General features: G+C 46.4%; 1 protein-coding gene across 1 annotated transcript in view; it reads left to right on the forward strand.

Annotated features, from left to right (window-relative positions):
• Positions 1-835: 835 nt before the first annotated feature.
• Positions 836-14,439, forward strand: part of alpk1 (alpha-kinase 1) — a gene marked incomplete at its 5' end in the record, with an annotated part of 80,025 nt that continues 66,421 nt past the window's right edge. Inside the window, 3 exons of the mRNA XM_084337928.1 lie at positions 836-956; positions 4,649-4,803; positions 5,489-5,687. Of these exons, the coding sequence (XP_084194054.1) occupies positions 836-956; positions 4,649-4,803; positions 5,489-5,687 (475 nt within the window). The remainder of the gene's footprint in view (positions 957-4,648; positions 4,804-5,488; positions 5,688-14,439) is intronic.

Raw genomic sequence — 14,439 nt, forward strand, 5'->3', positions numbered from 1 at the left:
CTTTATCCAGGTCTCACACACACACACACACACACACACACACACACACACACACACACACACACACACACACACACACACACACACACAGCCCGTCTCCCACAATATGTAGACTATTCATTTATTAATTATACATCCTGGGCATCACCACGATTGATCGCGTAGTAGGTGGTACTTTTGGTTGGCTTGAAATGCTTTGGTGGTACAGTACTCAAAAAAGGTTGGGAACCACTGGTGTAGTGTATCTTGTAGACCAGGCCCATTGCAAGTTGCTGTACTCTGTCGTCTACTCTAAGCCATCCTAGGTTGTCAAAATGGGCAGGGGTGAGGTGGGTTTTAGGAGTAAGGTCAAGAAATAGCCTGACCAGTTTGTTTTGTGATGTCTTGTTTTTAGGGCCTTTGAGGTGCTTTGGTACCATGAGGTGCAAGCATAGTCGTAGTACCCTTGAATGAGTGCTCCTGTTAGAGTCTTCAAGGTATTCTTGTTTACCAGAGAGGAGATCCGGTACAAGAATCTTGTTCGTTGGTTGACCTTTTTGATTACATTAGTTGCCATTTTGTCACAGGAAAGATTTACCTCTAAGATGGAACCCAGGTAGGTAATTTAATCTTTCCTTGTGACAATATTGTCACCCACTGTAACAGAGAAGCCGTTGGCCTTGCTGAGTTTGTTATTTGATCCAAAGAGAATGGACTCTGTTTTACCCAGGTGTAATGATAGTTTGTTATCAGCGATCCAGGAAGATAACGATGAGGCCAGTAAGGTGTGGCAGGCGTGGCGAGTCGCAAGCCTATATAAATGCAACTCTAAAAATCACCCAGAACAAGAGGAGAAATGGCCACCAGCCAGGAGGAGGTGGGAGCGTGGCTGGAAGATTGTCTCAGAGTGTCGGCAGCACGACGGCCCAGCCAGTCCACTGAGGACGAGGCGAGGCAGACTTACTGCAGATACAGAGGTGAGTCAGAGGAGGGCGCTGTTGATACAATTTCTGAACTAAACATGGGTGTAGATCAGTGTGTGAGAGTAAATATTTGTGTGTGTGTGTGTGTGTGTGTGTGTGTGTGTGTGTGTGTGTGTGTGTGTGTGTGTGTGTGTGTGTGTGTGTGTGTGTGTGTGTGTGTGTGATGTGTGTGTGTGTGTGTTTGTGTATTTGTGTATTTGTGTATTTGAAATGTGAAAAAATATGGTCATAATATCAGAATTTCTTGGTGCCATCACCAGGACCAAGCCAACCCTCCCTGGTAGTAGTGTGGCACTACACAGTTGTATTACTTAGACAGTAGACAGTAGAAATACCCTGATAGAATAGTATACTCTGGTAAAAATCTAAGTTGTACTTAAAGGGGACCTATTGTGTCTTTTCCTGTATTTTGCATTGTTTTTACAGAATATGGGATTGTCCCAACACTGAGAAAATATTAAATATGTGCATTGTGGCTCGCTCATAAATCTTCTCTTTCTACCTAAAGTTTAGCCTAAAATATGTTTCTGACAAAAAAAATTACGGAAAGATTGCTATGCTATTGCTGGATCTTGAGTCATATTTGATCAGGGGTGTAAAAAGTACCCAGAAATTATACTTAAGTGAAAGTATGGGTACCGTCTCAAAATCGGACTCAAGTAAAAGTCAAAGTATCTGGCTAAAAACACACTTGAGTAAAAGTAAAAAAGTCCTACTTTTAAATGTACTTAAGTACTAAAAAGTAAAAGTACTATATATTTTTTTGAAAGGGATAGACCAGGTCTCAAACTCATTCCATCGTGGGCCAAGTTTTCATTTTAACTATACATTGCACCAGGTGAGTTAGTTGAAGAGGTGAGCCAATTAGTGAAATCATCAGCTGGTGTTTAGGCAAGGCTGGAATGAAACCAAGCATACACTCTGCCCACAATGGAATGTGTTCTGCGATAGACAATGCTGAAATGAAAGAACAGAGGACACTTTTTTTGCATTAAAATTATTTAATGCACTTCTCCATTGAAGGTAAACTAACATGGACGGCATTCACATCACAGCATGAATAATATCACAATATTAAAAACAGAATGGTGTATCCTGAATAATATCACAATATTAACCACAGCATACTGGATTATCCTGAATAATATCACAATATTAAAGGCAGAATACTGGAGTACCCTGAATAATATCACAATATTAAAGACAGAATACTGGAGTACCCTGAATAATATCACAATATTAAAGACAGAATACTGGAGTACCCTGAATAATATCACAATATTAAAGACAGAATACTGGAGTACCCTGAATAATATCACAATATTAACCACAGCATAATGCGGATCTGACTGTCTATTCTTCTGATAGCAGGTGTTTAATCAAAGATCCCCGCTTTCTAGTGTTGCACAAGGACCAATCAGCATGGGTATGGGCGGGTTCATTTTCCATTTGATTGGCTGCTTACCTGCGGTCGCAGGATTAATAACGTTAATGTTAGTTCGGCCAGATAAACAATTAAAATATACTAATTAAAATGGTTGGACCTGTGAGATTTGTACTTTGTACTTTGTAGGTCTGCATTTTAAATGTAAGGAGTAAAAAGTATGTTTTTTTTCTCTGAAATGTAATGGAGTAAAAGTACAAAGTATACAAACCTAATAATACTTGAGTAAAGTACAAATCCCACACAGTACTTAAGTATTGTAACGAAGTACAATTACTCAAGTACTTTACACCCCTGTATTTGATCTACAACGTCTAGTCTGAAAGTTGGATCTGAATTTAATTCAACGGTACATGCTCGCGCGATGTAATTGTATCTTGAAATCAGAATGACCAAGCTTATTAAATGACCAAGCTTGTAAAGAAATTACCAAGCTTATTTTGAGATATATGAAGTTTGTTTAAAGCCCCGTGAACAAAAGTTACAGTGGCTCAGTTGTCTGGTAATCAGAAGGTTCCTGGTTCGATTCCAGCTCCTCCCAGCAGCGTGTCCTTGAGCAAGACACTTAACCCTTGCATGGTTGCCTGTGAATGTGAGGCATAAGTTGTAAAGCGCCTTTGATAAAAGCACTATAAAAATGCAGACCATTTAAAAGGTCCAGCATTTTGACTAGCCCTCCTACTTGCCAATGATCAAACCATTCTGTTCTTCGTCCTGGCTCAAAAATAAACACTGACATCTTCTTTGGCTGCACTGGAGTAGGTCTCAGCATTTATGTCAGGGCCAGTACGCGTGTATCACTTCCGCAACGGATTTAGTCGGATTTCGGTTTCCGGGTTCGCCTGATTGGCCGCGACGGCCACGTGACGCGCATGGCACGCCCCCGCGGCAGCGGCAGTCGCGCTGCTACGGCTCAATACACATGCAGACCTGAGAAAGACGTTTGTCTTGTTTACATCAGGGCCCCACATTTTCAATTCATATAGAACGACTACGGCGTAACAAATCATTAAAAAAATATACCGTTAACTGTTGGATTATGTAATTGGTTTGTCATGACAAACAAATAAAAAAATCGTGATTTACCCGCTGGCTACAGCAACACAACACTCAGTGACTGCATGTAGTCAGAGCCAGAGCTCAGCGATGCCGCTCACGGCAGCACATTCTCGCCGCGGGCTGAGCTCTGCTGTCCGCTGGAGCAAGCCAGAGACAGCCGGCGGATGCGATATTTTATTTGTTTGTCATGACAAACCAATTACATAATCCAACATATGTGTAAAGGCACAACATATTCCAGTTAACGGTATCTTTTTTTAATGATTTGTTACGGCGCAATCAATACTTCCATGCATTCGGAACAATGTATGCCTTTCAAATGTTAAATGATAAATGATTAAATGATACACACTGAAATCTACGCTCTCTCATCCTGCTTTCCACAACGCGACAATATTATTAAACAGCAGCTCTGTCATTGAAGTGGGAAAAGTGAGCCGTATTGTATATTAGTACACTGCATAGTATATTGTATATTGTATGGTAACTCAGTTACTTCTATTCTGCATCGAACATTGTACATATGTCTATACTGAACAGCGTGACCTCTATTTTTACTTCTATACTATTTTATTTCATACTTATCTTGTCTAGCACAGTCTCTAACAGTAACAGTAAGAAGCATTTTGGATAAAAGTATTCTGTACTTCTGTATGACAACAATGTATGCCTTTCAAATGTTAAATGATAAATGATTAAATGATACACACTGAAATCTACGCTCTCTCATCCTGCTTTCCACAACGCCACAATATTATTAAACAGCAGCTCTGTCATTGAAGTGGGAAAAGTGATTAAACAGCAGCGCGTCTGCACTCAGAAGATGGCGCGACAATATTGCTCTGGCGTTGAAGTGGGAAAGCGGCAGTGAAGTCCGCGTCGCGCACGCGTCAACACACAGGCAGCGGCAGAGGCAGAGAGGCGTGTATAGCGGCGTGGGTCACGCGGCCGTCGCGGCCAATCAGGCCAACCCGGAAAACGAAATCCGACTAAATCCGTTGCAGAAGTGATACACGCGGCCAGTACAGACTGGATGGAGCGTGGTCCTGTGTTCGTTGCGTGATGTTTTATTTAGTAATAGTGCCATCCAGTGGTAAAAGTACTGTATTACAACAACTAGCCGGAGCTGTGGGCATTTGGTATTTTTCTTGTTAATTATGATCCAACTCTCCGCGCCTCACAGCCTCCCTGTGTGTGGAGCTCGGCGGTCTCCTGCAGGAGGCAGTGGAGATGAAATGGCCCTTTGTGCCGGAGAAGTGGCAGTACAAGCAGTCTGTCAGCCCCCAGGACAAGAGCAACCTCACTGACCTCATCAGCCAGCATCTACCTCAGCTACTGGTAAGGATGACACACCCCAAAGATCATCAAACTACTTTCTACTTCACTTTCTATTACTGCAGTCATTACTAGGGCTGTAAAAATAGTTATAATGACGACTAGGGCTGTATAAATAGTTATAATGATGACTAGGGCTGTAAAGATAGTTGCAGTGACAACTAGGGCTGTAGAAATAGTTGCAGTGACGACTAGGGCTGTAGAAATAGTTGCAGTGACGACTAGGGCTCAATAGAGTAATCTCTGAATCACCTTTCCAGCCATGTACTATGCACACGCTACAAATGTCTTCTACAGACTCCCAGAGTATATACACTCCCAGATACACAAAGGCAGCTTCGAGCTGGCTTTCCCCCCAAAACGATAAGAAAAAAGATTTCCAGGGCTCAGATCGGCAGACGGTTTTCATTGTACTGTGGGTCCCTTTCGACGAGGAACACAATGGTGGTGTTTATTCTCCTAAGCGTCCCCAGGAACATCACCTGGCAGGGCCAAAACACCCTGATTGGTTGTTAAGATTCAGGCCCTGAGTTGGTGCTGATTGATGATGGCTGATTACAGGGCCTGGGACAATCATAGAGACCAGTAGCTGTTGGTATATATATAAAGATAATCCACCAAATATGACCAAAATGGTTCCAAAACCTTTTGCCTACCCCACCTTTAAGCTCTTTCTCTGCCACTACAGGCTCTTCTGGAGGTGTCCATCTTGGCTCAGGAGGGCCGGTCAGCACTGGCGGTCATCTTCTTAGTGGACCGCTTTCTCTACTGGACGGACGAGTCCCGCCGCCTGTTAAAGATCACCAGACTGCTCCACAGACGCCACCCTGACCATCCTGTGGCCCCGCAGCTGGTGCTACGACAAGCCAGGGTCTACCTCAACTCTGGTAGCCTTCCTCACCTCTCACCTGTCACCTCTCACCTCTCACCTCTCACCTCTCACCTCTCACCTCTCACCTGTCACCTCTCACCTCTCACCTGGTCACCTCTCACCTGGTCACCTCTCACCTGGTCACCTCTCACCTCTCACCTCTCACCTGGTCACCTCTCACCTCTCACCTCTCACCTCTCACCTGTCACCTCTCACCTCTCACCTCTCACCTCTCACCTGTCACCCCTCACCTCTCACCTGGTCACCTCTCACCTCTCACCTCTCACCTCTCACCTGTCACCTCTCACCTCTCACCTCTCACCTCTCACCTGTCACCTCTCTCCTCTCACCTGTCACCTCTCTCCTCTCACCTGTCACCTCTCACCTCTCACCTCTCACCTGGTCACCTCTCACCTTTCACCTCTCACCTCTCACCTGGTCACCTCTCACCTCTCACCTCTCACCTCTCACCTCTCACCTCTCACCTCTCACCTTTCACCTCTCACCTCTCACCTGTCACCTGGTCACCTCTCACCTGTCACCTCTCACCTCTCACCTCTCACCTGGTCACCTGGTCACCTCTCACCTGTCACCTCTCACCTCTCACCTCTCACCTCTCACCTCTCACCTCTCACCTGGTCACCTGTCACCTCTCACCTCTCACCTCTCACCTCTCACCTGTCACCTCTCACCTCTCACCTCTCACCTCTCACCTCTCACCTCTCTCCTCTCACCTCTCACCTCTCACCTGGTCACCTCTCACCTGGTCACCTCTCACCTCTCACCTCTCACCTGGTCACCTCTCACCTCTCACCTGGTCACCTCTCACCTCTCACCTGGTCACCTCTCACCTCTCACCTCTCACCTCTCACCTGTCACCTCTCACCCCTCACCTCTCACCTCTCACCTGTCACCTCTCACCCCTCACCTCTCACCTCTCACCTCTCACCTCTCACCTCTCACCTCTCACCTGGTCACCTCTCACCTCTCACCTGTCACCTCTCACCTCTCACCTGTCACCTCTCACCTCTCACCTGTGACCTCTCACCTCTCACCTGTGACCTCTCACCTCTCACCTATCACCTCTCACCTCTCACCTCTCACCTGTGACCTCTCACCTCTCACCTCTCACTTCTCACCTGTCACCTGTCACCTGTGACCTCTCACCTCTCACCTCTCACCTCTCACTTCTCACCTGTCACCTGTGACCTCTCACCTCTCACCTGTCACCTGGTCTCCTCTCACCTCTCACCTGTCACCTCTCACCTCTCACCTCTCACCTCTCACCTGTGACCTCTCACCTCTCACCTGTCACCTGGTCTCCTCTCACCTCTCACCTGTCACCTCTCACCTCTCACCTCTCACCTGTCACCTCTCACCTCTCACCTCTCACCTCTCACCTCTCACCTGGTCACCTGTCACCTCTCACCTCTCACCTCTCACCTGGTCACCTGTCACCTCTCACCTCTCACCTCTCACCTCTCACCTCTCACCTGGTCACCTGTCACCTCTCACCTCTCACCTCTCACCTGGTCACCTCTCACCTCTCACCTGGTCACCTCTCACCTCTCACCTCTCACCTCTCACCTCTCACCTGTCACCTCTCACCTCTCTCCTCTCACCTCTCACCTCTCACCTGTGACCTCTCACCTCTCACCTGTGACCTCTCACCTCTCACCTCTCACCTGGTCACCTCTCACCTCTCACCTCTCACCTGGTCACCTCTCACCTCTCACCTCTCACCTGGTCACCTGTCACCTCTCACCTGTCACCTGTCACCTGTCACCTCTCACCTCTCACCTCTCACCTCTCACCTCTCACCTCTCACCTCTCTCCTCTCACCTCTCACCTCTCACCTCTCACCTCTCACCTGTCACCTGGTCACCTCTCACCTCTCACCTCTCACCTCTCACCTGGTCACCTCTCACCTCTCACCTCTCACCTGGTCACCTCTCACCTGGTCACCTCTCACCTCTCACCTCTCACCTGGTCACCTCTCACCTCTCACCTCTCACCTGGTCACCTCTCACCTCTCACCTGTCACCTCTCACCTCTCACCTCTCACCTGTCACCCCTCACCTGTCACCTCTCACCTCTCACCTGGTCACCTCTCACCTCTCACCTCTCACCTCTCACCTGTCACCTCTCTCCTCTCACCTGTCACCTCTCTCCTCTCACCTGTCACCTCTCTCCTCTCACCTCTCACCTGGTCACCTCTCACCTGTCACCTCTCACCTTTCACCTCTCACCTCTCACCTGTCACCTGGTCACCTCTCACCTGTCACCTCTCACCTCTCACCTGGTCACCTCTCACCTCTCACCTCTCACCTTTCACCTCTCACCTGGTCACCTGTCACCTCTCACCTGTCACCTCTCACCTGGTCACCTCTCACCTCTCACCTCTCACCTGTCACCTGGTCACCTGTCACCTCTCACCTCTCACCTCTCACCTCTCACCTGTCACCTCTCACCTCTCACCTCTCACCTGTCACCTCTCACCTCTCACCTCTCACCTCTCACCTGTCACCTCTCACCTCTCACCTCTCACCTCTCACCTCTCACCTGGTCACCTCTCACCTCTCACCTCTCACCTCTCACCTCTCACCTCTCTCCTCTCACCTCTCACCTGGTCACCTCTCACCTGGTCACCTCTCACCTGGTCACCTCTCACCTCTCACCTGGTCACCTCTCACCTGGTCACCTCTCACCTGTCACCTCTCACCTCTCACCTCTCACCTCTCACCTCTCACCTCTCACCTGTCACCTCTCACCTCTCACCTCTCACCTGTCACCTCTCACCTCTCACCTCTCACCTCTCACCTGGTCACCTCTCACCTCTCACCTCTCACCTGGTCACCTCTCACCTCTCACCTCTCACCTGTCACCTCTCACCCCTCACCTCTCACCTCTCACCTCTCACCTCTCACCTGGTCACCTCTCACCTCTCACCTGTCACCTCTCACCTCTCACCTCTCACCTCTCACCTGGTCACCTCTCACCTGGTCACCTCTCACCTCTCACCTCTCACCTGGTCACCTCTGACCTGGTCACCTCTCACCTCTCACCTCTCACCTCTCACCTCTCACCTGGTCACCTGTCACCTCTCACCTCTCACCTCTCACCTCTCACCTCTCACCTCTCACCTGGTCACCTCTCACCTGTCACCTGGTCACCTCTCACCTCTCACCTCTCACCTGGTCACCTCTCACCCAGGGGCGGATTTAGGATTGTCGGAGATCCGGGGCTTAGCCCAGATAGGTGCTTTTTATTTTTTTTTTTCAATTATTATTTTTTTTTGGCAGGCAAGGGGTGGTTTGGAGGAGGTCAGGCACGACCCCCTCCACTGCATTTTTTTTTTGCATTTAATGAACCTGTACGTGCAATTTCCTGCAATATAGAGCCTTCAATCTTGACCAATAAAGCTGCTCTTTTCACTATAAAACTCAGTTAACCATAACGTAGTTATGGTTAGATTTATATATTGGGGGGGGATATATCATATTTTTCATATAATCAAAAAGTGGTGGAGCAAGAGCATACCTTTGCTCCCCCAAGTTCAATAGTGGGAGAGCAGAGATGCTCCGAATGCTCTTATGGCCAGACGTCTATGATTCACTGATACAAAGTAAAATAGTGCAGTGCAATAAAATAGTTAGTAAAATAGAATAAAATAATGCAATAGTGCATTGCAATAAAATAGTTATCATCGTATTTTTTCGGGAGGCCGGTAAGGAGTGCATTACAGTAGTCGAGTTGGCTTTAGATAAAGGCATGGATCTGGTTTTCAGCGTCCTTTTGATTTATAAATGGCCGTACTTTGCTATGTTTCTAAGGTGGAGGAATTAAGTTTTTGTCAACTTGTTGATTGTGATTTAAAGCTTAGGTCTGAGTCTACCATGACACCAAGACTTAACTCACTCAAATACAGTTAGCAGCTGGATAGACCACAGATGGAAATTAGCTTCTGCTAAATCTGGTGCAAACATATTTTCATGTAACAATGATTAACTGTAAAAAAAAAAAAAATTATTAAAAAAAAAAAAAATTATTTATTTTGTATTTCTTTTAATTTTTTTTTAAATAGATTCGGGGCTTTTCAGAAAACATTCTGGGCTTGAGCCCAAGTAGCCACCCCCTAGCCCCGCCCCTGCGCTGTCACCTCTCACCTCTCACCTGGTCACCTCTCACCTCTCACCTGTCACCTCTCACCTCTCACCTCTCACCTCTCACCTCTCACCTGTCACCTCTCACCCCTCACCTCTCACCTCTCACCTCTCACCTGTCACCTCTCACCTCTCACCTGTCACCTCTCTCCTCTCACCTCTCACCTCTCACCTCTCACCTGTCACCTCTCACCTCTCACCTCTCACCTCTCACCTGTCACCCCTCACCTGTCACCTCTCACCTCTCACCTCTCACCTGTCACCCCTCACCTGGTCACCTGTCACCTCTCACCTGTCACCTCTCTCCTCTCACCTCTCACCTCTCACCTCTCACCTGTCACCTCTCACCTCTCTCCTCTCACCTCTCACCTCTCACCTCTCACCTCTCACCTGTCACCTCTCACCTCTCACCTCTCACCTGTCACCTCTCACCTCTCACCTCTCACCTGTCACCTCTCACCTCTCACCTGTCACCTCTCACCTCTCACCTCTCACCTCTCACCTGTCACCTCTCACCTCTCACCTCTCACCTCTCACCCCTCACCTCTCACCTCTCACCTCTCACCTCTCACCTGTGACCTCTCACCTCTCACCTGTCACCTCTCACCTCTCACCTGGTCACCTCTCACCTCTCACCTCTCACCTGGTCACCTGTCACCTCTCACCTGTCACCTCTCACCTCTCACCTGGTCACCTCTCACCTCTCACCTCTCACCTCTCACCTGTCACCTCTCTCCTCTCACCTCTCACCTCTCACCTCTCTCCTCTCACCTCTCACCTCTCTCCTGGTCACCTCTCACCTCTCACCTCTCACCTCTCACCTCTCACCTCTCACCTCTCACCTCTCACCTCTCACCTGGTCACCTCTCTCCTCTCACCTCTCACCTCTCACCTGGTCACCTCTCACCTCTCACCTCTCACCTCTCTCCTGGTCACCTCTCACCTCTCACCTCTCACCTCTCTCCTCTCACCTCTCACCTCTCACCTCTCACCTGTCACCTCTCACCTGTCACCTCTCACCTGTCACCTCTCACCTGTCACCTCTCACCTGTCACCTGTGACCTCTCATCTCTCACCTGTCACCTCTCACCTCTCACCTGTCACCTCTCACCTCTCACCTCTCTCCTCTCACCTCTCACCTCTCACCTCTCACCTGGTCACCTCTCACCTCTCACCTCTCACCTCTCACCTGTCACCTCTCACCCCTCACCTCTCACCTCTCTCCTCTCTCCTCTCACCTCTCACCTCTCACCTGGTCACCTCTCACCTCTCACCTCTCACCTCTCACCTCTCACCTCTCACCTGTCACCTCTCACCTCTCACCTCTCACCTCTCACCTGTCACCTCTCTCCTCTCACCTCTCACCTCTCACCTCTCACCTCTCACTTCTCACCTCTCACCTCTCACCTGTCACCTCTCACCTCTCACCTGTCACCTCTATGTTTATACACATTATCCAATCCATCCAATCCAACTTTATTTGTACAGCACATTTAAAAACAACATGGTTGAACAAAGTGCTTCACAGTAAAAACCATGATATAGTAAAAAATGTAAAACACATAAACACAATACAGAGTACACAGAACTACAAACAAAATTACAGCAGCAGACAAAACATTTTTTAAAGCTAGGGAGAACAAATGCCTAATGTGGGGGAGGGGCAACTCGTTCCACAGTTTGGGGGCTGCAACCGCAAACGCACGGTCCCCCCCCCCCTGTTTTTTTGTCTGGATTTAGGGACAACAAGGAGGGACTGGTCAGCAGACCTCAGAGACCGGGATGGGGTGCAGGGGTGCAGGGTCTCGGTGAGGTCGGGTGGGGGGGCCAGACCATTCATTGCTTTATAAGCAAACAGCAGGATCTTAAAATGGACCCTAAACTGCACAGACAGCCAATGAAGGGAGGCGAGGACAGGAGTGACGTGCTCCCGTCTGCGTGTCCCTGTCAACAGCCGAGCAGCCGCTTAGGACCAATACGTTTACATCAGGACCCCTACATTTATACACATTAGGACCAATACGTTTACATCAGGACCCCTACATTTATACACATTAGGACCAATACGTTTACATCAGGACCCCTACATTTATACACATTAGGACCAATACGTTTACATTAGGACCCCTACATTTATACACATTAGGACCAATACGTTTACATTAGGACCCCTACATTTATACACATTAGGACCAATACGTTTACATCAGGACCCCTACATTTATACACATTAGGACCAATACGTTTATACATTAGGACCCCTACATTTATACACATTAGGACCAATACGTTTACATTAGGACCCCTACATTTATACACATTAGGACCAATACGTTTACATCAGGACCCCTACATTTATACACATTAGGACCAATACGTTTATACATTAGGACCCCTACATTTATACACATTAGGACCAATACGTTTATACATTAGGACCCCTACATTTATACACATTAGGACCAATACGTTTACATTAGGACCCCTACATTTATACACATTAGGACCAATACGTTTACATCAGGACCCCTACATTTATACACATCAGGACCAATACGTTTACATCAGGACCCCTACATTTATACACATTAGGACCAATACGTTTATACAATAGGACCCCTACATTTATACACATCAGGACCAATACGTTTACATCAGGACCCCTACATTTATACACATTAGGACCAATACGTTTACATTAGGACCCCTACATTTATACACATTAGGACCAATACGTTTATACATTAGGACCCCTACATTTATACACATCAGGACCAATACGTTTACATCAGGACCCCTACATTTATACACATTAGGACCAATACGTTTACATCAGGACCCCTACATTTATACACATTAGGACCAATACGTTTACATTAGGACCCCTACATTTATACACATTAGGACCAATACGTTTACATTAGGACCCCTACATTTATACACATTAGGACCAATACGTTTACATTAGGACCCCTACATTTATACACATTAGGACCAATACGTTTACATCAGGACCCCTACATTTATACACATTAGGACCAATACATTTACATTAGGACCCCTACATTTATACACATTAGGACCAATACGTTTACATTAGGACCCCTACATTTATACACATTAGGACCAATACGTTTACATCAGGACCCCTACATTTATACACATTAGGACCAATACGTTTACATTAGGACCCCTACATTTATACACATTAGGACCAATACGTTTACATCAGGACCCCTACATTTATACACATTAGGACCAATACGTTTACATCAGGACCCCTACATTTATACACATTAGGACCAATACGTTTATACATCAGGACCCCTACATTTATACACATTAGGACCAATACGTTTACATCAGGACCCCTACATTTATACACATTAGGACCAATACGTTTATACATTAGGACCCCTACATTTATACACATTAGGACCAATACGTTTATACATTAGGACCCCTACATTTATACACATTAGGACCAATACGTTTATACATTAGGACCCCTACATTTATACACATTAGGACCAATATGTTTACATTAGGACCCCTACATTTATACACATTAGGACCAATACGTTTACATCAGGACCCCTACATTTATACACATCAGGACCAATACGTTTACATCAGGACCCCTACATTTATACACATTAGGACCAATACGTTTATACAATAGGACCCCTACATTTATACACATCAGGACCAATACGTTTACATCAGGACCCCTACATTTATACACATTAGGACCAATACGTTTACATTAGGACCCCTACATTTATACACATTAGGACCAATACGTTTATACATTAGGACCCCTACATTTATACACATCAGGACCAATACGTTTACATCAGGACCCCTACATTTATACACATTAGGACCAATACGTTGACATCAGGACCCCTACATTTATACACATTAGGACCAATATGTTTACATTAGGACCCCTACATTTATACACATTAGGACCAATACGTTTACATTAGGACCCCTACATTTATACACATTAGGACCAATACGTTTACATTAGGACCCCTACATTTATACACATTAGGACCAATACGTTTACATCAGGACCCCTACATTTATACACATTAGGACCAATACGTTTACATTAGGACCCCTACATTTATACACATTAGGACCAATACGTTTACATCAGGACCCCTACATTTATACACATTAGGACCAATACGTTTACATTAGGACCCCTACATTTATACACATTAGGACCAATACGTTTACATCAGGACCCCTACATTTATACACATTAGGACCAATACGTTTACATCAGGACCCCTACATTTATACACATTAGGACCAATACGTTTATACATTAGGACCCCTACATTTATACACATTAGGACCAATACGTTTATACATTAGGACCCCTACATTTATACACATTAGGACCAATACGTTTATACATTAGGACCCCTACATTTATACACATTAGGACCAATACGTTTACATTAGGACCCCTACATTTATACACATTAGGACCAATACGTTTATATCAGGACCCCTACATTTATACACATTAGGACCAATACGTTTACATTAGGACCCCTACATTTATACACATTAGGACCAATACGT

This window comes from Notolepis coatsorum (genome assembly GCF_963971535.1).
Source record: "Notolepis coatsorum genome assembly, chromosome: 1".
In the NCBI taxonomy this organism is placed as follows: Eukaryota; Metazoa; Chordata; class Actinopteri; order Aulopiformes; family Paralepididae; genus Notolepis; species Notolepis coatsorum.